The sequence below is a fragment of the Podarcis erhardii genome (genome assembly GCF_964252035.2).
Source record: "Podarcis erhardii genome assembly, chromosome: 4".
Taxonomy (NCBI): domain Eukaryota; kingdom Metazoa; phylum Chordata; class Lepidosauria; order Squamata; family Lacertidae; genus Podarcis; species Podarcis erhardii.
The window spans coordinates 3,348,272-3,372,470 of NC_138508.1; the positions used below are offsets into that span (position 1 = coordinate 3,348,272).

The following is a 24,199-nucleotide window of genomic DNA, read 5'->3' on the forward strand; positions in this document are numbered from 1 at the left end:
TTTGAAAGAGGGCAAGGATTTGGTGTATCTGATTGGGCAAAGAGGAACACAAAAAAGGGAGGCACGAGGAAGTCAAGAAAGAAAGTTAATTAAGTATGATTTTAAAAGCTGGAATTTATATTTTTCAATTTGTTGGGTGGAATCTTATTTTTTTGTATTTTGTTGTTGTGATCTGTTCTATATCTTTGATTATGGTTTGTTTGTTTTTTGTTTTAATTCTGTGGCTGTTATGTGTTTTTCCTTTTGTAAAAACCTAATAAATATATTTTTTAAAAAACACACAGCGTTTGTAAGAACCAATCAGATTTCCTCTGAGCATTTCAAAAAATCCTCACGTGGGGACAAAGTCAGATCAGAGGAAGCCTCTTAAGTACAAAGAACTATTTACTATTTGAGCATGCATACAGGCTAAATAAACAGGAACCAAGGAGGAATTAACAAACCCCGGTGGTAATAAACCCAGCAGTAAAAGGAAAGACAGGCATTTTACCACATCCATGTGAACTCTGTTCCTGGCCCTAAGATCTACCTAAAGATTAACAGAAGCTACATCAAAGCTACCTCCCTATTTTTATGTACCCAGGAGGCCTGCTAAGCAACTGGTCTGTGTTAGAATGCTTTACACGTGACTGACAGACATAGAGAAAATGGGGCAGAGATGCAGAGGCTTGTGGGATCGATCAGAAATCAAGTCAATGACCCAAACCCAGTCAAAGCGATGCTTTCACCATTGACACAGTAGCTTGCTTCATTTTTCATAATTCCTCATAGCAATCCCACATGACCAGACACCTACACCCACAGTTCTCAGAATGGTTTCAACATAAAATCACAATATGAAAACACAAAACCTGTAACCCCCCACCGCCCCTGGCAAACAAAAGTTGAGATTCTTAAATTGTGGTACCCAGAATTGAACACAGTATTCTATGTGGGGCCAGACCAAGGCAGAAGAAAGTGGTACTATTCCTGCCCTTGATCTGATTCTGCCTTCTGCCACATTGGCCTCCGCTCCCCGTTTGGTGTCGTCTGCAAATGGGATGAGCATCCCCTCAGTTCCTTCATCCAAGTCATTTATAAAGACGTTGAACAACAACGGGCCCAGGACAGAACCCTGCAGCATCCCTCTTGTCACTTTTCCCCAGGATGAGGAGGAACCATGGAGGAGGACAATTTGGGTTCAGTCAGTCAAATCCACCTAACAGTTACCTCATTCAGCCCACATTTTACCAGCTTCCTCACATAAATGTCGCAGAGGACTTTGTCAAAAGCCTTACTGAAATTGAGATGCAGTATTTTCACAGCAGTCCCCTGATAAACAAAGTTTGTAACTGCACCCAAAAAAAGAAATGAAAAAGAGAGATTTATCGGGCTTAACTTGTTTTTGAGAAAGCCCTGCTTTCAACCTGTCTGTTTATGTTGCGAAGCACCATGAAATCCTCAGATGATAGGCACATAATTTTTTTAAAATGATAATAAGAAGGATATTGTCAAGCTGGAACACGTGCAGATGAAGGCGATCAAGATGGTGTTATTATATTTATTTCATTTCTATAGCGCCCTATAGCAGGGGTGCCAACTTGAATAAAATATAGGAGGGGTTTAGTAAGCCCCGCCTCAGTTAAACAGTCAGAGGATGCGATGCAAGCATGCCATTTGAATGGCTGTTCCTATGAACTGGGGGGGTGGACCCCTCAAATATCTTTTTGGGGGGCAAAGACCCCTCAGACTCTAAGAGCTGGCTCCCATTCCCTACACTCACAGGTCACAGGACGGTTACAACATAAAATCACACAATGAAAACACAAAACACACAGCCCAAAACCTGTAACCCCCAACTCCCCACCACATTTAAATAGGGCATTAGATGTCAATCAGCCAAAGGCCTGTTTAAACTGGTGTGTTTTGCCCTAGTGCTGAAAGTTGTATAATGAAGGGTTTTCCACTCTTCGTATGAATTCTTTGATGGAAAGTGAGACTGCAGCTCTGACTGAAGCTCTTTCCACATTCCACGCACTGATAGGGTTTCTCCCCTGTATGAATTCTCTGATGGGAAGTGAGATGGGCGCTCTGACTGAAGCTCTTTCCACATTCCCCACACTGATAGGGTTTCTCCCCTGTATGAATTCTTTGATGGGAAGTGAGAGAGGAGCTCTTCATGAAGCTCTTTCCACATTCCACACACTGATAGGGTTTCTCCCCTGTATGAATTCTCTGATGGGAAGTGAGACTGGCGCTCTGACTGAAGCTCTTTCCACATTCCACACACTGATAGGGTTTCTCCCCTGTATGAATTCTTTGATGGGAAGTGAGACTGGAGCTCTGACTGAAGCTCTTTCCACATTCAAAGCATTGATAGGATTTCTCCCCTGTATGAATTCTCTGATGGGAATTGAGATGGTGGCTGTGACTGAAGCTTTTACCACATTCTACACACTGATAGGGCTTCTCCTGTGTATGAATTCTCTGATGGGAAGTGAGATTGCTGCTCTGACTGAAGCTCTTTCCACATTCTCCACACTGATAGGGTTTCTCCCCTGTATGAATTCTCTGATGGGAAGTGAGATTGGCACTGTGATTGAAGCTCTTTCCACATTCCACACACTGATAGGGTTTCTCCCCTGTATGAATTCTTTGATGGGAAGTGAGACTGGAGCTCTGACTGAAGCTCTTTCCACATTCCACACACTGATAGGATTTCTCCCCTGTATGAATTCTATGATGGGAATTGAGATGGTGGCTGTGACTGAAGCTCTTTCCACATTCCACACACTGATAGGATTTCTCCCCTGTATGAATTCTTTGATGGGAAGTGAGACTGGAGCTCTGACTGAAGCTCTTTCCACATTCCACACACTGATAGGATTTCTCCCCTGTATGAATTCTATGATGGGAATTGAGATGGTGGCTGTGACTGAAGCTCTTTCCACATTCCACACACTGATAGGATTTCTCCCCTGTATGAATTCTCTGATGTGAAGTGAGATTGGTGCTCTGACTTAAGCTCTTTCCACATTCCACACGCTGATAGGGTTTCTCCCCTGTATGAATTCTCTGATGGAAAGTGAGATGGGAGCTCTTCATGAAGCTCTTTCCACATTCCACACACGGATATGGTTTCTTCCCAATAGGATTTCTTTGATGGCAAGTGGAATAGGAACTTTTTCCACTTTCAAGATATTTATTCAGCTTCTCCATTGTGGGGATTTTCTCATGCTCACCCATGTTCTTAATTTCCAGTCCATCTCTATCTACAATGAAGAGAAATGGATTAGAGACTCAGGGAGAAATTCATGAAGAATACTTGTTAACCCTGGTAACAGAGGAATAACAGAAGTGGGCTAGATGGATGGTTTTCTGAAGGGTTGGGTGCATTAATTAACGGGGATCAACTGACATCCTTAGGGGAACCTGTGATTCGACGAGCCTGGCTCTTCTCTTGAATGGATTTTGTTGGCCTCCATCATGGCATCCCTCCATTTCCAATGTCAGTCTTCTCTTTGGACAACCAAAGACTGACGGGAGGAAAAACAAAAACAGAAAACCTGACAGAAGCTACTTCAACTTCCCTAACAACTCTGACATTTATACTTAAAAGGGTCTGGGGAGTTCAGACCAGTCTGATCCTTCTTTAATAAGCTGCAACTGGAGGAAGAACATTCACAGAAAAAACAGTAATTTACTGTTCAAGGGTTTTTTTTTGGGGGGGGATAGTGACATCTGGTGTTGTAGGGGGCGCTGCTGAGTTCTATGAAAATATATGAGGTTCGTCACATATGGAATTTTGAATTTAAAAACAGATATTATGATCCCACAGGGAGCCTTACTGAGAGAGGCCACGATCCCACGATTCTCCTCCATGACGTCCTTATGCTGAGCTCTCTGGTCAGGATCCAGCAACTCCCATTCCTCTTCCGTGAAACAAACAGCAACATCTTCAAAACACACTGGACCCTAAAAGAAAAAGGGAAATGTCCTCCTCTGAGACAACACTGTTGTTCACCACCACTCCTTGAGCTAGGACATTCTTCCACCCCTTGACCTCTGTCCCCACAAGGCAGGTTCCCCTGACCTGATCTGGTTCCACAGCCGCTGCTTCCATTCTTTCCCCATTCAGAGATGGATGAAGAGGTCTAGCCAGTATCACTGTGTCACCTGCAAGAGGAAAAAGGTAAGGGGGAGGCCCAGAGTGCATGCTTCTCTCACCTAGAAAGGAATGCTATTGTCACCAATAGTCAACATGGATTTCTCAAAAATAAGTCATGTCAGACTAACCTGATCTCGTTTTTTGACAGAATTACAAGCCTGGTAGATGAAGGGAACACAGTGGATGTAGCCTACCTTGATTTCAGCAAGGCATTCGACAAGGTGCCCCATGATATTCTTGTAAAGAAGCTGGTAAAATACGGTCTTGACTATGCTACCACTCAGTGGATTTGTAACTGGCTGACTGACCGAACCCAAAGGGTGCTCATCAATGGTTCCTCTTCATCCTGGAGAAGAGTGACTAGTGGGGTGCCACAGGGTTCTGTCTTGGGCCCGGTCTTATTCAACATCTTTATCAACGACTTGGATGATGGACTCAAGGGCATCCTGATCAAATTTGCAGATGACACCAAACTGGGAGGGGTGGCTAACACCCCAGAGGACAGGATCACACTTCAAAATGACCTTGACAGATTAGAGAACTGGGCCAAAACAAACAAGATGAATTTTAACAGGGAGAAATGTAAAGTATTGCACTTGGGCAAAAAAAATGAGAGGCACAAATACAAGATGGGTGACACCTGGCTTGAGAGCAGTACATGTGAAAAGGATCTAGGAGTCTTGGTTGACCACAGACTTGACATGAGCCAACAGTGTGACGCGGCAGCTAAAAAAGCCAATGCAATTCTGGGCTGCATCAATAGGAGTATAGCATCTAGATCAAGGGAAGTAATAGTGCCACTGTATTCTGCTCTGGTCAGACCTCACCTGGAGTACTGTGTCCAGTTCTGGGCACCACAGTTCAAGAAGGACACTGACAAACTGGAACGTGTCCAGAGGAGGGCAACCAAAATGGTCAAAGGTCTGGAAACATTGCCTTATGAGGAACGGCTAAGGGAGCTGGGCATGTTTAGCCTGGAGAAGAGGAGGTTAAGGGGTGATATGATAGCCATGTACAAATATATAAAAGGATGTCACATAGAGGAGGGAGAAAGATTGTTTTCTGCTGCTCCAGAGAAGCGGACACGGAGCAATGGTTCCAAACTACAAGAAAGAAGATTCCACCTAAACATTAGGAAGAACTTCCTGACAGTAAGAGCTGTTCGACAATGGAATTTGCTGCCAAGGAGTGTGGTGGAGTCTCCTTCTTTGGAGGTCTTTAAGCAGAGGCTTGACAACCATATGTCAGGAGTGCTCTGATGGTGTTTCCTGCTTGGCAGGGGGTTGGACTCGATGGCCCTTGTGGTCTATTCCAACTCTATGATTCTATGATGTGAATCAGTGCATCTAAACTACAGACGGGCATTTGAGAAATTCTCGCTTGCTGAGTGTATTTGGATGTTTGGGTACATTTCAGATGTTAGTTGTGCCGAAATATATCTCCCCTCCTCTGGGCTCTTGGTCCCACTATCTCCCCCAACAAAAGATGAAAAGAACCCACAGATGAGTTGGAAAACGAACAGAATGAGACTAAACGGAGAAAAACCTCCTCCCTTCTTACCCAGTGGCCTCTCTCTGGTGTTCAACGGAGGCCTCTCTGCCTCAGAAGAAATCTGGCCCATTTCTGCAAAGAGATCCTTTCCCTGAAAAAGAAAAAGGATTCAAAAGAGAGAATGGGGTGCTAATATTTGTGGATGCAGAAAAGGCCTTTGATAACATTTCTTGGGACTTTATGTTAAAAAGCCTAGAATATATGGAGGTGGGGAAGGGATTTCTCAATGGAATAAAAGCAATCTACACTGAGCAAAAAGCGAAACTAATTGTAAATAACGTGATTACGGAGGAAATAGGGATATCCAAAGGTACGCGACAGGGATGTCCACTCTCACCATTGTTATTCATCATGGTACTGGAGGTTCTTCTAAAATCATTAAGAGAAAATGAGACAATAAAAGGGGTTACAGTAGGCCGGAATGAATATAAGGTGAAAGCCTTTGCCGATGATCTGGTCCTAACGGTGGAAGAGCCATTGGAAAGTGTGAAAAATATACTTACGGAGGTAGAAAGATTTGGCCAAATAGCAGGATTTATACTGAATAAGAAGACTAAAATAATTGTTAAGAATATGGATCAAGATAAGATAGAGAATATACAGCAACAAGTTGGCATAGAGGTGGTGAAAAAGGTGAAATATTTGGGAATTTGGATAACCCCCCAAAAAATAGATTTATATCAGAATAATTACATACCAGTGTGGAATGGGATAAAGAAAGATCTGGAGGTGTGGGGACGAATGAAATTGTCATTTTGGGGAAGGATTTCAACGATAAAGATGAGCGTGCTACCAAAATTATTATTTCTGTATCAAACGATTCCAATAATCAAGGGGACCGGGGTATTTAAAGAATGGCAAAGAGTTATTTCAAGGTATATCTGGCAGGGAAAGAAGCCAAGAATTCAATTTAAGTTACTAACTGACGCAAAGGAAAGAGGAGGCTTCGCCCTGCCAGACTTGAAATTGTACTATGAAGCCTCGTGTCTCTGTTGGTTAAAGGAATGGATAAAACTAGAAAATACAGAACTGTTAGATTTGGAAGGATTTGATAATAATAGATTTGGATGGCACGCGTATCTATGGGTGGGAAAGAAGAAAATCCATAGAAGTTTTGAAAACCACATTTTCCGAGGATCGTTAACAGAAGTATGGGAGAGGTATAAAAACCTACTCGAACCAAAAACTCCACACTGGTTGTCTCCGTTAGAGGTTATGTCTGTTAAAAAAACTAATATGAGAAAGAATTGGATTACATATTGTCAGGGAACTGCCATCGGAGAGACAGGTGGTGGACAGGCTACAGGAGAATAGGAGAGAATCTGCAGTAGAAGAGGGAACCAGCAGGGGGAGTGCAGGAGTCACAGCGGAGGGGAGGCTCTGGGATGCTTCCAGTGAGAGTAGTGGAGAGGTAACGGGACCCCCGTTGGGAACGCCCACCCTTCGCCGGAAACTGTCACGCAGAGAGTCTCGAAAGCGCATGTCTGTCAAAGAGCTTTTATGTTGGCGTAAATTCCGTAGACGCCCACTGTCAGATTCTACCAGCGACTGATGGAGTCATGCTTTGGGGGCTCCGTTAGTGCATCGGTTTGGATGACCAGCCAAACCCCAGAGGGATCAAGCTTTTACGCACAAGCAGCTCACTATCCCATCACAGCAATCTGACAGTCTTTGAAAGCAGCTTGTGCAAGCAGAAGGCATCATGAGCGAACCATCCGGAACCGGAGGAGCAGGAGCGGGAGCTGGCGCAGATCCAAGCCTGGAACAAAGGTACAGGGCGTTGGAGGTCCAGCTGGCACTGCAAACGGCGAGGCTCGAGGAGAGGAGGGCTCAAGATGCAGATAAGGGGAAGACCACCCCACTTGCCAGACGGGTGCCTGGACTGGTGCAGAAATTTGGGGGGGATCCCCGGAACTATCAAGCCTTTAGGACAGAGATGCAATATGCTCTCAATCTACTGTTTGATGACTTCCCCGACGAGAACTCTAGAGTGGCGTACGTGATTGGCCATCTAGAGGGAGGGGCGAGGGACTGGGTTCGGCCCCTGATGGCAGCCAATAATGAAATCTTAAAGGACACAATGAAGTTTTTCCGCGCCATGGACTTGATGTTTTCCAGCGAGATCGAGCAGGGAGTGGTGCGCAGGCAGTTAATGGCGTGTAAACAGGGGAGCCGATCTGTACGTGAGTACTGGACTGAGTTCACCATGCTGATTCATAGACTTGGGTGGGACCTTGCTAGTGAACCTATTCAAATGCTGTTTGAAGAAGGTCTCTCTCCGGCAGTGAAAGATGAACTTTCCCGGGCGCCTAGGGCGGAGTCTATGGATCAGCTGACTAAATCAGCGCTGTCCATTGGGGCACGCCAGGAAGCTAGAGCTATGGAAAAGCGGGAAGGAAAGGGGGAACGTTGGAAGGACTTCCGCATTCCAGAGATTCCGGAGCAGCCTTTCCCGCCAGCAGAGCCGATGGAACTTGGAACAGCGCGCGCGCGCGCAGTTTCAAACACCAGTGAAGGGCGGAAGAAGGAGGGAAAGAGCGGCAAGCGATGCTATCTCTGCCAACAGCCAGGTCACTTTGCCAGAGTCTGTCCGCAAAGGAAGGAATGGCAAGGGATGGCGGGAACTGTTGGGGGGAAGGAGGAAGAAGAAATCACGGAGCCAGTAAAAGCCAACGCCTGGTTGCCAACATCAGGGCACAGCAGCCAGGCCAGGGAGTAATGAATGTGCCCACGCCGGAACCTCCAAGACCAGCGCTTGTGATAGAGGTGTTGCTGGAACTGGCAAACGGACACCCACTGAAGATAAAGGCGCTATTGGATTCAGGTAGCTCATGTAATTTCATGAGCAAAGAGTTTGCAGCTGCACACCAAATACAGACTATCCCATTGAGTAAGCCTTTGCAGGTTACCACGATTGATGGGAGGGAGCTGTTGGGAGGAGAAGTGAGCCAACAGACTGTACCAATGATAATGAGGGTGGCACGACACACCGAACTGATAGCGTTTAACGTAGCCACCTTGGGAGGAGCTCCTATTATCTTGGGTATGAGCTGGCTGGCGCTACACGATCCGCTAGTAGGCTGGCATCAGAGAGTGGTTTCCTTTGGATCAGCACATTGCCTAGAACACTGCAAGGAGGGAGAGGCTCAGGCAGGCACCAGGGGCACTCTAGCAGTGATGGAAGTGATGGACAAAGGGAGGGTGCCACCACAATACGCTGACTTGCTTGACGTATTCAGCGAAAAAGAAGCAGATAAACTGCCCCCGCACAGACCCTTTGATTGTCAAATTACCTTACTCCCAGGAGCACAATTGCCAGTGGGCAAGCTGTATGCAATGTCAGACAGTGAGATGCAGGAGTTAAGGGAGTTCATTGACAAGAATCTCAAGCGAGGTTTCATCAGAGAGTCACGAGCGGTGGGGGGCAGCCCAGTGTTCTTTGTGGACAAAAAAAACACAGGCAAGCCCAGGCTTGTATGTGATTTCAGGGCCCTAAATGCAGTGTCAGAACCAGTGACTTTCCCTATGCCCAGAATTGATGACATTCTAACACGGGTGAGAAAAGGGAAAATTTTTACCAAGCTGGACCTTAGGGGGGCATATAACTTGATACGTGTGAGAAAGGGGGATGAGTGGAAGACCACTATGTTCACCCCCTTGGGGGCCTTTGAGTACACCGTTATGCCTTTCGGATTACAAGGGGGCTCCGCCTGTTTTCAATCATTCATGAATCACGTCCTGGGGCCACTGCTCTACAAGAACTGCGTAGCGTTCTTAGATGACGTTCTGGTGTACTCAGACAATGAGGAGCAGCATGTGCGAGATGTAAGAGAGGTACTGAGCAAGCTGCGAGAAAACCGGCTGTGGGTGAAACTGGAGAAGTGTCAGTTTCATACCAAGGAGGTGGAATTCCTGGGGTACCGGTTGTCTGACAAGGGATTGGCCATGGATCCCAGCAAGGTTCAAGCGGTACTGGAATGGAAAACACCAAAGACCAAGAAGGACGTGCAAAGGTTCCTGGGCTTCGGAAACTTCTATAGGAAGTTCATCAAAAACTTTGCCCATTTAACAGCGCCCATCACGGATTGTCTTAGTAGCAAAAAGAAATTTGTTTGGACGGGAGAAGCGCAACAAGCGTTCGAACGCTTAAAGCAGGCGTTTGCGTCGGAAGAGCAACTCTTGCACGTGGATCTACAACAACCAATGAGAGTGGAGACTGACGCGTCAGACCGAGCGGTGGGGGCCGTTCTTCTCCAGCCGGGAAAAGATACGTCTGAATGGAGACCGTGTGCATTCTTCTCGCGGAAGTTGAACAAATCAGAGAGGAACTACACAGTGTACGACCGAGAACTGCTCGCCATTCATGAAGCATTCCGGAAATGGCGGCACTTGCTGATTGGGGCGCAGCACAAGGTTCAAGTCCGAACTGACCACAAAAATCTGGAATACTGGAGAACAGCCCGAGTGCTGAACCAGAGACAAGTGAGATGGGCCCAGGAGTTCTCCAAATTCCACTTTGAGATTCGTTACGTGCCCGGCTCCGAGAACGTGAGGGCGGACGCTCTTTCCAGGAAACCTGAGTACTTAGAGGGGGAGGGAGCGCCTGAGGCAAGGCATGTAATCTCTGAAGACCGCTGGGTGTGTGGGGCGGCATTGGTGGGGCAGAGGGAACTGATAGAGGGTACGGAGAAAGATGAATACGCCCAAGAGAAACTCAGAGAGCTCCGGAGGACAGAGGAGAACACAGGGGGGTTCGAAGAAAAGAACGGGGCGTTGTATTACAAAGGGGCACTGTACATACCCGACGGGGAACTGAGGGGGAGAGTACTCAAGCAGTTGCATGACAGCCCCACAGCGGGACATTTTGGACAGCACAAAACCATGTGGTTGGTTACCAGGGAGTTTTGGTGGCCCAAGGTGAGGGAGGACGTACGGGAATATGTCAGGGGTTGCGACAGGTGCCAGCGAGCGAAAGGAGAGAGGGTGGCGCCAGCGGGGCTATTACAACCCTTACCCACGCCCGAAAGGCCATGGGAGGCAGTATCCATAGATTTTATGACGGACCTGCCAAAATCCAAAGGCAAAACAGCTGTCATGGTGGTGGTAGATCAATTAACCAAGATGTGTCATTTTATAGCTTGTTCACATGCAGTCACAGCGGAGGAAACCGCCAAGTTGTTTGTAGAACATATTTTCAAGTTGCATGGCGCCCCCTTGAGGGTGGTCAGCGACAGAGGGAAACAATTTACTTCCAGGTTCTGGAGGAAACTTATGAGCTTACTGCACGTAGAACTCAATTTCTCAACTGCCCGGCACCCAGAAACCAATGGGCAAGCGGAAAGGGCAAATGGGGTTTTACAACAATACCTGAGGTGTTATGTAAAAGACAGAGAAAATGATTGGGTGGATAAGTTACCTCTAGCAGAATTTGCCTACAACAACGCGGAGAACGTGTCCACAGGGATGAGTCCCTTCCTGGCAAATTATGGGTGTCACCCCCGGGCATTCCCAGGAGAGGGAGGGGAGAGGTGGAGCGTGCCGGCGGCGGAATATTTTTTTGAAGAGATGGAGGCGATCCACCGTCAGCTTCAACTTAACTTAGAGAAAGCCAAGGAAGAATATAAGAAGCAAGCAGACAGAAATAGGAGGGAAGGTGAAACTATAAGGGTGGGGGACCGGGTGTGGTTGTCCACCCAGGGGCTACCGTTCAAGGGCGGGAGTAAGAAATTGAGGCCCAAAAGATTGGGACCCTTTGAGGTCATACAGCAGGTCAACCCAGTGGCATTCAAACTCAGGCTGCCCAGTCACATGAAATTACACCCAGTATTTCACAGGTCATTACTGTCGCCGTACCGAGAGGGACGCGAGTGGGGGGAGCGTGAGAGAGAGGCCACCCAAACGCCCGTGATAGAAGAGAGAGAGCGCGACATGAACGTGGCAGGAATCATTGATTCCAGGTGGAAGGGGAATCAGGTGGAATATCTGGTAGAATGGGAGGGGGAAGCAGAGTCGGAAAACACTTGGGTACCAGCAGAGGTAGTCAATGACGAGGTTTTAATAGAAACATTTCATCAGCGTTTCCCAAGAAAACCGCAACCCGTGGCTCGATTTAGAAGGGAACACTTTGGGACCACCGATGAGGAAGGAGAGTTTGAAGGGTTCCCAGAGTCAGGGGTGGGTGAAGAAGCCGACTCCGACGAAGAAGAGGAAGACGGGGAGAGAGACGGTACGCCGTGGCTGGAAGTGTTAGAATCCTCGGACGACGAGGAGAGTTCCTTCAGGGGCTTTCCGCCCTCACCGCCAGTGGGAGAGGAGGCGGGAGGGGGTGAAGGGGGCCCTGGGGGGGAGGTGGATGTCAGGGAACTGCCATCGGAGAGACAGGTGGTGGACAGGCTACAGGAGAATAGGAGAGAATCTGCAGTAGAAGAGGGAACCAGCAGGGGGAGTGCAGGAGTCACAGCGGAGGGGAGGCTCTGGGATGCTTCCAGTGAGAGTAGTGGAGAGGTAACGGGACCCCCGTTGGGAACGCCCACCCTTCGCCGGAAACTGTCACGCAGAGAGTCTCGAAAGCGCATGTCTGTCAAAGAGCTTTTATGTTGGCGTAAATTCCGTAGACGCCCACTGTCAGATTCTACCAGCGACTGATGGAGTCATGCTTTGGGGGCTCCGTTAGTGCATCGGTTTGGATGACCAGCCAAACCCCAGAGGGATCAAGCTTTTACGCACAAGCAGCTCACTATCCCATCACACATATGGAAATTTGATTATGAAAGAAGAGGGGAAATGGAAAATGAAACCATATGAAGAAGTGAAAGAATCTGTGTACGATTGGTTGCATTATTTTCAGATAAACGAAATGTTTAAAAAAGATTTTAAAGAATATGGATATGCAGAGAAGGACTCTAAATTTCAAACAGATATAATAAATAGTGAATATAAAATCCTATCCAAAATGTATAAGATATTGTTGGAATGGCATACAAAAGATGAAGAAGTTAAATCAGTTATGATAAAATGGGCCAAAGATATCGGACATAATATACAATTTAATGATTGGATAAAACTATGGAATGAAAGTATCAAATTTACTGCATGTACTGCATTAAAGGAAAATATTATGAAAATGATGTATAGATGGTATATTACACCAGTAAAACTTGCAAAAATGTACAAAACATGTAAGAAGTGTTGGAAATGTAAAGAAACAGATGGTACATTTTTTCATATGTGGTGGGAATGTAAGAAAGTGAAAAGCTTCTGGGAGTTAATATATAATGAATTGAAAAAAATGTTGAAATATACATTTGTTAAGAAACCAGAGGCTTCTCTCTAAGGAATTGTAGGCAACGAAATGAATAGAAAGGACCATAAAATCTTTCAATATGCAGTAACAGCGGCAAGAATATTATTGGCTCAGAAATGGAAACAAGAACAATTACCAAGGTTGGAGGAATGGAGAACGAAGCTGATGGACTATGCAGAACTTGATAAACTGACTGGGAAGATCAGATATCAACGAGATCAAAAGTTCATCGAGGACTGGGGAAAATTAACAGATTATTGGGAATGTTTAAGTGATAATGAAATAACGTTAGTGGCATTTAGAGAAGCTCTGTGATAAAATAAGAAATATTGTAAAAAAGTAAAATGTAAGAGGGGGGAAGGTATAAAGGCAATATAAAAATTTGGAAATGTGTATTTAAAGAAACTAAATTTGAATGATTGACAGAAAAGCCGAAGGAAGTCAAAAATTGAAAAGTTTAATAGAAATTGTATTGTGGAATGATTGTATGGAAAATTAATAAAACATGATTATAAAAAAAAGAGAGAGAATGGGGAGAAGGATTAAAAAATGAATGTCAGGGCCAACAGCTTCAAGGGTGACAGATCTCATTCCATGGATGCCTTCCCAGGGGGAAAAAAATGAGCCATCAGAAGAGCATGATGGGATGTTTTCTGTCCTGTTTGGAGGCCTTGGGAGTATCCAGAGGAAAGTCTCTCTCACCTGCTTTCTCTCCTCTGCCTGACTCAGGAGGAAACCTTCGGCCAGGGCCACCGCCTGGGAACTGGTCTCCGCTCCACAGTCCCTCACCCAGCTCTCCATCTCTGGTGGAAGGACAGCCAGGAACTGCTCCAAGATCACCAGGTCCAGCATCTCAGCTTTCGTGTGCCTTTCTGGCTTCAGCCACTGATGGCAAAGGTGGTAGAGTCGGCTGCAAACCTCTCGGGGTCCTTTGGCCTCCTGGCAGCAGAACTGCCTCAACTGCTGGCTCTGCACCTCTGAGCAGAGGGTGTCCTCCTCACCCAGGATCTTCTGCACAGAGTTTTCCCAGAATCCCCCACTGCTCCCGGTTTGGATGCCATGGCCCCTTCCTGCTCCAGGGCCAGCTGAATCTTGCTCATCCATCTGTGCTCTCAGGAAGCCTCTAAGAGATCAGAAGGAACCCTTTGGTCTTCTGCCAAGTTCTGTCTGTCTTAAGGAGAGGTGCTAGAAATCCTACAAAGCAAACACATTGTTCAGTTACAAAAGCTGTCTAATATCAGGAGAAGAAAAAGGTTCCCTGAGCAAGCATGGATGAGTCTTGGAGGGAACCAGGGCTGGACTGCACCACAGCCCAAACCATGAGCTATTTTATTTATTTAAATTTCTATAACACTTTATATTTTAACAATAAATCTCAAAGTGGTTTACAGCATATTAAATCTGTGGGGATAATTGGGGAGTTAGAAGAAGATATATTATTGAATGATATCCTTCCTAACATGCACTAGCAAGTTCCATATTCTAGCAGAGTTCCATACATCCCCCTTTTTTAGATTACGCAGCGATCAGCTTGTTGCTGACTCATCTGAGTCTTACTATTAAAAATTCCTTCCTGGTAAAATCCCTTCCAATCCCTCTTAAATGAATAAGCACAATTATCTGATTCACGTTAATATAAAAGTAGTTTACTCACAGATTCATTCACGTTCACAGACATATCCCTGAAGGCAGGCTCAGGTTACATAACAACTAGAACTATTCCATAAAGAAGTTAGTCCCAATTGACTGCGACTAAGGAGTCACTTCTCCAAACACACAGCAACATACAAAATGGAGAAGACACACTGATCAGAAGATGGAGGCCGTGTGCTCCTCCATGCTAGTACAACAGACTGCACCCTCTTCAAGTCACATGGAGTAGAAGTCTGTCCCAGCTCAGGAGGAAACAGGAAGTCTTCTCCTGAGTGGTAGAAAACATCCCCTAATGTGTCCATTGTAGGAATGTTGTACTTGACTGCAGTTTCACATCCCACAAAATCAATAAAATAGAAATAAAACCATTGGAAGAAAGGAGGTCAACTACAGAATAGATATTTAACACAGTAGGGCTGGGTGACTCTGGGCCTCACCCCCTAGGCCAGGTGGAAAGGGCCTTTTTAAAAAGGAGAAGAAAGAGGAGGAAGAAGAAAGAGGAGGAGGAGGAGGAAGAAGAAAGAGGAGGAGGAGGAAGAAGCAGCCTCTAGCTCTCCTAGAAGAAAGATTGCAATGCAAAATGTGGAAGCAACCGAAGAGATTTCTGGGAGATGAATCAGCCTGGTTGCTCCTGCCTTCCAGTCAATGCATGAAGTCAGAACTGACTGAGAAGGGAGTCATTTGTATCTTGTGGAAAATGGATGCTTGGCTCTAGTGGGGGTCCTCACCCGGGGGTCCTCAGGAGTTGCTCTCCCCCCACCCCCACTCCCCTGCTTCTGTCTCCTTTTCTTGCACTTGGACTCTCTGCTGTTTTCCAGACAGACTCCTGGGGTGGGGTCCCTTTTTCTTTGCTCCGAGGACCAGCTATGTATCTGGCCAAACCCCTGAGGGCCAAGTGGGCGGGACCAAAGACATCTCTCTTGAAATTTAGGAGGGTAATCTAGTATTATTATTCAGTTAGATAGCTTCACACACACACACAGCCACTGATGTCCAGGTCCCTGGAGGCTCAGTGAGGAGCAGCGCCCATTTCCAGCCACAATCCCTTTGGGAGAGAGAGGATGGGGTCCTGGGATGCCCTGCTCTGGGGGCGAGGGGATGGCTGCAGTGGCCTCCGTGGGGAGCTGCCCTGGGAGACACTGGGAAACTGGTCCCCAATGCAGCAGCCAGACTCTGGGCTGGGATCCCTCTCTTTATTCCTGGCCTTTCTCTCCCACCTTTTTTTTGGGGGGGGGGAGTAGTCCACCTCCTTGTCCAGCTTTGGAAAACCATTTGCAGATGTTTCCTCTGTTGCGCAATGAGGCTGAGCGACGTCACACAGAGTCAAAGTCCCAGGGACTCCTTTGTGTAAAGAAGGGAGATTTCGGGGGAGTCAGGGATCCTCTGATCTGCAGGAAGGAGAGCGAGGCAGCCCTGGCCCCTCCCTGGCAGGACCCTCTCCTCCTCCCTGACTTGGGGTCCCCCCCCTGCAGGAGCAGATCACCCCCCCCAGGCCCCCTCCCCTGCTGCACCCTCTGGGGGGAGAGAGAGGAGACTCACCAGATCCCAGGAGGGGAGAGCGAGGCAGCCCTTGCAGGAGAGACACCCAAGCAGGGAAGGACTGGGGAGGGGGGGGGCTTGGCTCTGGATGACCTGGCCCCCCCTTGCTTCCTGGCCTCTCTAGGAAGGCAGCTCAGTTCCCTTTAACCCTTGCAATGCAGAGTCCACCCAGCTGAGCCCTCTCTCGCTTGGCAGAACCTCAGATTTCTATCATTTTTTATGGATTTAGGGGGAGATCTGCCCCCCCCCGGCTCCGCCCATGCCCAGATATCCTTTTGGGGGGTGAGGCTCCTGGTTGGACTCTGAGCATCTCCCTCCCTTGGCCGGAAAGTGGAGGAGCAGCTTGCAGGGAAAAGGACCAATTCTGCAGCTCCAGCTCCAGAGACATAGCAAGGTCAGGGGGTGCCCGGTTTCACACACCCCCCCCCACACACACATACAGAATTTTTTCATCGGTAAAAGATGTTACACACGACTATTTAAAATATTTAGAAATAATTACAAATGAACCGTTTGCTGAGAATCAGATTAAAATACATGTCCACATTCTAAATATCCGGATGGGCTTGCCTAAACAAACATTTATTTATTTTTGCAGGCACCAAAAAGAAAAGCGGGAAAAAGTAATGCAGGCAGGGAGTTCCAAAGTCTACCTGTGTCGCCACACTAAAATTTTGATTTCTCACAAGTACAGGTGTTTTATGTGGAACCAGTAACTGTGCCAGTTTTCTCAAAGCAGTTGAGTTGGGAATACATGGGGGAAGGCAATCTGATCAGAAGCTGTTAAGAGCTTTGTAGTCCACCATAAGATGAGTGGGACCAGGACAATGGCCCGCCTTGCCCTAGAAACAGGCTTTAGGGAATTTTTTGTAAACCAAACTTTTTTTGTTAAGTACCTTTCATCATCCTGAAGCACCAGGACCAACCAAAAATCATTTTAACCACCAATCAGAAAGAAGCCCTTCCAAAGCAGTGTTGTGGTGCAGAGACAGACAGACAAGTCTTTGGGAGCAGCCAGATTTTTATGTGCCAAACAAAAGCACCATGCATTGCCCTAAAAGTGATCCATGCGACGGTCATCTCCAGGCTTGACTGCTGTAATTCGCTCTACGCGGGGCTGCCCTTGAAGCTGTCCCAGAAACTCCAGCGGGTGCAGAATGCTGCAGCGAGGCTCCTCACGGGGTCCCTGCCATGGGAGCATATTCACTCAGTGCTTTTCCAGCTGCACCGGCTCCCGGTGGAGTACAGGGTCAGATTTAAGGTGCTGCTTTTGACCTTTAAAGCCCTTCACGGCCTAGGACCCTCGTACCTACGGGACCGCCTCTCCTGGTATGCCCCACGGAGAGCCTCAAGGTCCATAAATAGCAACACCCTAGTGGTCCCGGGCCCTAAGGAAGTTAGATTGGCTTCAACCAGAGCCAGGGCCTTTTCAACTCTGGCCCCGCCTAGTGGAACGCTCTGCCTCATGAGACCAGGGCCCTGCAGGATCTGATTTCTTTCCGCAGGGCCTGGAAGACAGAGTTGTTCCGCCTGGCCTTTCGCTTGGAGCCAATTTGATTCCCTCCCTCTTTCTTTTTTCCTTTCCTTCTCCTCCTGCGATGAGGCTACATTTTAATATTTTAATGTTTCAATATTTCAATGTTGTATTTTAATTTTGTTTTTAAGTTGCAATCATTCATCTTGTTTTTATTATTGCTTGTAAGCCGCTCTGAGCCCGGCCTTCGCTGGGGAGGGCAGGGTATAAATAATAAAATTATTATTATTTATTATTAAAACTCCAGGGAACATTAGATGCCTCTTATTTTTCCAATGAAGTGTTTTATTCAGTCTCACCTGCAATCATGTGTGCTGAACACACAGAAACACATACAGATAATGAAATTATTGGGAGTTACAGTCTCCAAATAAAACTCAACACATGCAAGCAGATTGATGGAAGAGTACACATGATTTCCCCATCTCCTTTTTAAAAAACATTATTTTTCTTTATCTTCATGGTACAGAAGATAAATATTCAGAAAGCAATAGTTACAACAGTAAACAAAAAAAGTAACCTGTCCTGATGGAATTTCAGACTTTCAGCATGTCATGTGTTAAAGTTTCATTTCATTATTCTAAAACAGGCATCCCCAAACTCGGCCCTCCAGATGATTTGGGACTACAATTCCCAGCATCCCAGAGCACGGGTCCTGTTAGCTAGGGATGATGGGAGCTGTAGTCCCAAAATATCTGGAGCGCAGGGTTTGGGGATGCCTGTTCTAAAAGACCACGATACATTTTCCCGTGAGTGTTGGGTGGATTCCTGCAACAGTTTTAACAATTTATATATTTAATAAACATTTGCCACGTGTTATAAAAGGAAGATGGATTGTGTTCCCCCACCTTCTTGATTTCCCCAGGCAAACAAAATTTAAGATACTTAAATTGTAGTGCCCAGAATTGAACACAATATTCTAGGTGGGGCCTGACCAAGGCAGAAGAAAGTGGTACTATTCCTGCCCTTGAACTGATTCTGCCTTCTGCCACACTGCAAATGTGATAAGCATCTCCTCAGTTCCTTCATCCAAGTCACTTATAAAGACGTTGAACAACAACGGGCCCAGGACAGAACCCTGCAGTACCCCTCTTGTCACTTTTCCCCAGGATGAGGAGGAACCATGAAGGAAGAAGAAGAAGAAAAAGAGTTTGGATTTGATATCCCGCCTTTCACTCCCTTTAAGGAGTCTCCAAGCGGCTCACATTCTCCTTTCCCTTCCTCCCCCACAACAAACACTCTGTGAGGTGAGTGGGGCTGAGAGACTTCACAGAAGTGTGACTGGCCCAAGGTCACCCAGCAGCTGCAGGTGGAGGAGCGGAGACGCGAACCCGGTTCCCCAGATTACGAGTCCACCGCTCTTAACCACTACACCACACTGGCTATATATTATGTCGAAGGTAAATAATAGTTTAAAGGAGTTTAAGTATAAGGAGGAAAGATTGGAGACATTACAGAATGAATCTAACAATTAGAAATGAGCTTTGAAAGAGGGCAAGGATTTGCTGTATCTGATTGGGCAAAGAGGAACACAAAAAAGGGAGGCGCGAGGAAGTCAAGAAAGAAAGTTAATTAAGTATGATTTTAAAAGCTGGAATTTATATTTTTCAATTTGTTGGATGGAATCTTATTTTTTTGTATTTTGTTGTTCTGGTCTGTTCTATATCTTTGATTATGGTTTGTTTGTTTTTTGTTTTCACTTCTGTAGCTGTTATGTGTTTTTCCTTTTGTAAAAACCTAATAAACCACATCCATGTTGTCAGAGTCACCCGTGGTCCCAGCTCACAAGAGACCAAAGTCCACTCCAGCTTATGTACAAAAGCTTTTATTGAAGAACATTCTTAGCTTCACAGCCTAGCTCCGTGACTCTATGTCTGTTACGCTTAGACCGCTGAAGTCCCCTCTGAGTCAGTCCCGCCTCTACACCAGTTTAAGAGGCTTGTACTGGTCCACCTCTTCCTCTCTTTCCTTTTCCGCAGGGTCTTTCTGCCCCCCTGTGTTCTCTCCTTTCGGGACTCTCCAGAGGCTGAATCCTCTGCCGCCTCCTCCCCCCTCCTTCGGGCTTTGGGACCAGGCTCCTCCCCAGGACTCTCTTCATTTCCGCGCGCCTCCCATTTTGAACTTGGCGCGCGTACGTTGCTCCTGACCTTCCCTTCGACAGTTACACTGCCCTCGATACTACTTTCCTCCCCTTCCGGCAGGACGTTTTGCCCTGATCTCCTTCCCCTCTCAGCTTCCTGTTCTGCTCCTTCTGACACACTGGTCACTCCTCCCCCCTCACTCCGTTCCAGCGGAGCAGCCGGTCCCGCTCTCCAACTCCCACTGGGTGTTCCCCCTTCGTTTCCCTGCTCCTGACTGCTTCCCCCTCTAGCTCCCCTTGGCTTGACCAGAGGGGCTCCCTTTTGGGAGTCCTCCGATTCACTGGACGGACTCATGGACAATCTTGGGTCATTGTCATCCTCTTCCTCGTCACTCTGGAATCCTTCCCCCTCACTCTCTGTCTCCTCCCTCATCTGCGCCTCTCTCCCTGAACCCCTGACACATGTGAACTCTGTTCCTGGCCCTAAGATCTACCTAAAGATTAACAGAAGCTACATCAAAGCTACCTCCCTATTTTTATGTACCCAGGAGGCCTGCTAAGCAACTGGTCTGTGTTAGAATGCTTTACACGTGACTGACAGACATAGAGAAAATGGGGCAGAGATGCAGAGGCTTGTGGGATCGATCAGAAATCAAGTCAATGACCCAAACCCAGTCAAAGTGATGCTTTCACCATTGACACAGTAGCTTGCTTCATTTTTCATAATTCCTCTTAGCAATCCCTCAACAAAAGTTGAGATTCTTAAATTGTGGTGCCCAGAATAGAACACAGTATTCTATGTGGGGCCAGACCAAGGCAGAAGAAAGTGGTACTATTCCTGCCCTTGATCGGATTCTGCCTTCTGCCACATTGGCCTCCGCTCCCTGTTTGGTGTCATCTGCAAATGGGATGAGCATCCCCTCAGTTCCTTCATCCAAGTCATTTATAAAGACGTTGAACAACAATGGGCCCAGGACTGAACCCTGCAGCACCCCTCTTGTCACTTTTCCCCAGGATGAGGAGGAACCATGGAGGAGGACAATTTGGGTTCGGTCAGTCAAATCCACCTAACAGTTACCTCATTCAGCCCACATTTTACCAGCTTCCTCACATAAATGTCGCAGAGGACTTTGTCAAAAGCCTTACTGAAATTGAGATGCAGTATTTTCACAGCAGTCCCCTGATAAACAAAGTTTGTAACTGCATCCAAAAAAAGAAATGAAAAAGAGAGATTTATCGGGCTTAACTTGTTTTTGAGAAAGCCCTGCTTTCAACCTGTCTGTTTATGTTGTGAAGCACCGTGAAATCCTCAGATGATAGGCACATAATTTTTTTAAAATGATAATATTAAGAAGGATATTGACTAGCTGGAACATGTGCAGATGAAGGCGATCAAGATGGTGTTATTATATTTATTTCATTTCTATAGCGCCCTATAGCAGGGGTGCCAACTTGAATAAAATATAGGAGGGGTTTAGTAAGCCCCGCCTCAGTTAAACAGTCAGAGGATGCGGTGCAAGCATGCCATTTGAATGGCTGTTCCTATGAACTGGGGGGGTGGACCCCTCAAATATCTTTTTGGGGGGCAAAGACCCCTTAGACTCTAAGAGCTGGCTCCCATTCCCTACACTCACAGGTCACAGGACGGTTACAACATAAAATCACACAATGAAAACACAAAACACACAGCCCAAAACCTGTAACCCCCAACTCCCCACCACATTTAAATAGGGCATTATATGTCAATCAGCCAAAGGCCTGTTTAAACTGGTGTGTTTTTCCCTAGCGCTGAAAGTTGTATAATGAAGGGTTTTCCACTCTTTGTATGAATCCTTTGATGGGAACTGAGATTGGAGCTCTGACTGAAGCTCTTTCCACATTCCAAGCATTGATAGGGTTTCTCCCCTGTATGAATTCTTTGATGGGAAGTGAGACCGGCGCTCTGACTGAAGCTCTTTCCACATTCCACACACTGATAGGGTTTCTCCCCTGTATGAATTCTCTGATGGGAAGTGAGATGGGCGCTCTGACTGAAGCTCTTTCCACATTCCACACACTGATAGGGTTTCTTCCCTGTATGAATTCTTTGATGGGAAGTGAGAGAGGAGCTCTTCATGAAGCTCTTTCCACATTCCACACACTGGTAGGGTTTCTCCCCTGTATGAATTCTCTGATGGGAATTGAGATGGTGGCTGTGACTGAAGCTTTTACCACATTCTACACACTGATAGGGCTTCTCCCGTATATGAATTCTCTGATGGGAAGTGAGATTGCTGCTCTGACTGAAGCTCTTTCCACATTCCCCACACTGATAGGGTTTCTCCCCTGTATGAATTCTCTGATGGGAAGTGAGACTGGAGCTCTGACTGAAGCTCTTTCCACATTCCACACACTGATAGGATTTCTCCCCTGTACGAATTCTCTGATGGGAAGTGAGATTGGCGCTCTGACTGAAGCTCTTTCCACATTCCACACACTGATAGGATTTCTCCCCTGTATGAATTCTCTGATGGGAAGTGAGATTGGCACTGCGATTGAAGCTCTTTCCACATTCCACACACTGATAGGGTTTCTCCCCTGTATGAATTATCTGATGGGAAGTGAGACTGGAGCTCTGACTGAAGCTCTTTCCACATTCCACACACTGATAGGGTTTCTCCCCTGTATGAATTCTCTGATGGGAAGTGAGATTGGAGTTATTATTGAAGCTCTTTCCACATTCCATGCACTGATAGGGTTTCTTCCTAATGAGATTTCTTTGACGGCAAGTGGAATAGGAACTTTTTCCATTTTCAAGATATTTATTCAGCTTCTCCATTGTGGGGATTTTCTCATGCTCACCCATGTTCTTAATTTCCACTCCATCTCTATCTACAATGAAGAGAAATGGATTAGAGGAATAATAATAATAATAATAATAATAATAATAATAATAATAATAATAATTTATTATTTATACCCCGCCCATCTGGCTGAGTTTCCCCAGCCACTCTGGGCGGCTCCCAATCAGTATTAAAAACAATACAGCATTACATATTAAAAACATCCCTGAACAGGGCTGCCTTAAGATGTATTCTGAACGTCAGGTAATTCTTTATCTCTTTGACATCTGATGGGAGGGCGTTCCACAGGGCGGGCGTCACTACCGAGAATAACACAAGTGGGCTAGATGGATGGTTTTCTGAAGGGTTGGGTGCATTAATTAACGGGGATCAACCAACATCCTTAGGGGAACCTGTGATTCGACAAGCCTGGCTCTTCTCTTGAATGGATTTTGTTGGCCTCCATCATGGCATCCCTCCATTTCCAATGTCAGTCTTCTCTTTGGACAACCAAAGACTGACGGGAGGAAAAACAAAAACAGAAAACCTGACAGAAGCTACTTCAACTTCCCTAACAACTCTGACATTTATACTTAAAAGGGTCTGGGGAGTTCAGACCAGGCTGATCCTTCTTTAATAAGCTGCAACTGGAGGAAGAACATTCACAGAAAAAACAGTAATTTACTGTTTAAGGTTTTTTGGGGGGTTTTTTTGTGATTATGGTGTTGTAGGGGGCGCTGCTGAGTTCTATGAAAATATATGAGGTTCGTCACATATGGAATTTTGAATTTAAAAACAGATATTATGATCCCACAGGGAGCCTTACTGAGAGAGGCCACGATCCCACGATTCTCCTCCATGACGTCCTTATGCAGAGCTCTCTGGTCAGGATCCAGCAACTCCCATTCCTCATCCGTGAAACAAACAGCAACATCTTCAAAACACACTGGACCCTAAAGGAAGAAGGGAAATGTCCTCCTCTGAGACAACACTGTTGTTCACCACCGCTCCTTGAGCTAGGACATTCTTCCACCCCTTGACCTCTGTTCCCACAAGGCAGGTTTCCCTGACCTGATCTGGTTCCACAGCCGCTGCTTCCATTCTTTCCCCATTCAGAGATGGATGAAGAGGTCTATCCAGTATCACTGTGTCACCTGCAAGAGGAAAAAGGTAAGGGGGAGGCCCAGAGTGCATGCTTCTCTCACCTAGAAAGGAATGCTGTGGTCACCAATAGCCAACACGGATTTCTCAAAAATAAGTCATGTCAGACTAACCTGATCTCGTTTTTTGACAGAATTACAAGCCTGGTAGATGAATGGAACACAGTGGATGTAGCCTACCTTGATTTCAGCAAGGCATTCGACAAGGTGCCCCATGGTATTCTTGTAAAGAAGCTGGTAAAATACGGTCTTGACTATGCTACCACTCAGTGGATTTGTAACTGGCCGACTGACCGAACCCAAAGGGTGCTCATCAATGGTTCCTCTTCATCCTGGAGAAGAGTGACTAGTGGGGTGCCACAGGGTTCTGTCTTGGGCCCGGTCTTATTCAACATCTTTATCAACGACTT

General features: G+C 46.4%; 3 protein-coding genes across 3 annotated transcripts in view; all 3 read right to left on the bottom strand.

Moving 5' to 3' along the window:
• The window catches only part of LOC309340939 (uncharacterized protein), a 178,406-nt gene that overhangs the window by 128,928 nt on the left and 25,279 nt on the right, over positions 1–24,199 (bottom strand). The window lies entirely within an intron of this gene.
• On the bottom strand, positions 1,713–5,792 carry LOC309341081 (uncharacterized protein). Its single transcript, XM_081860535.1, has 3 exons — positions 5,708–5,792; positions 3,828–4,155; positions 1,713–3,251 (listed from the first exon to the last, which is right to left on the bottom strand). Exons 2-3 carry the CDS (start codon positions 3,859–3,861, stop codon positions 1,891–1,893), a joined length of 1,395 nt encoding a protein of 464 aa, XP_081716661.1. The 5' UTR covers positions 3,862–4,155; positions 5,708–5,792; the 3' UTR covers positions 1,713–1,890.
• LOC309340603 (uncharacterized protein) overlaps positions 4,152–24,199 on the bottom strand; it is a gene marked incomplete at its 3' end in the record, with an annotated part of 41,949 nt that continues 21,901 nt past the window's right edge. Inside the window, exon 3 of the mRNA XM_081859488.1 lies at positions 4,152–4,155. Coding sequence (XP_081715614.1) covers positions 4,152–4,155 — 4 coding nt within the window. The remainder of the gene's footprint in view (positions 4,156–24,199) is intronic.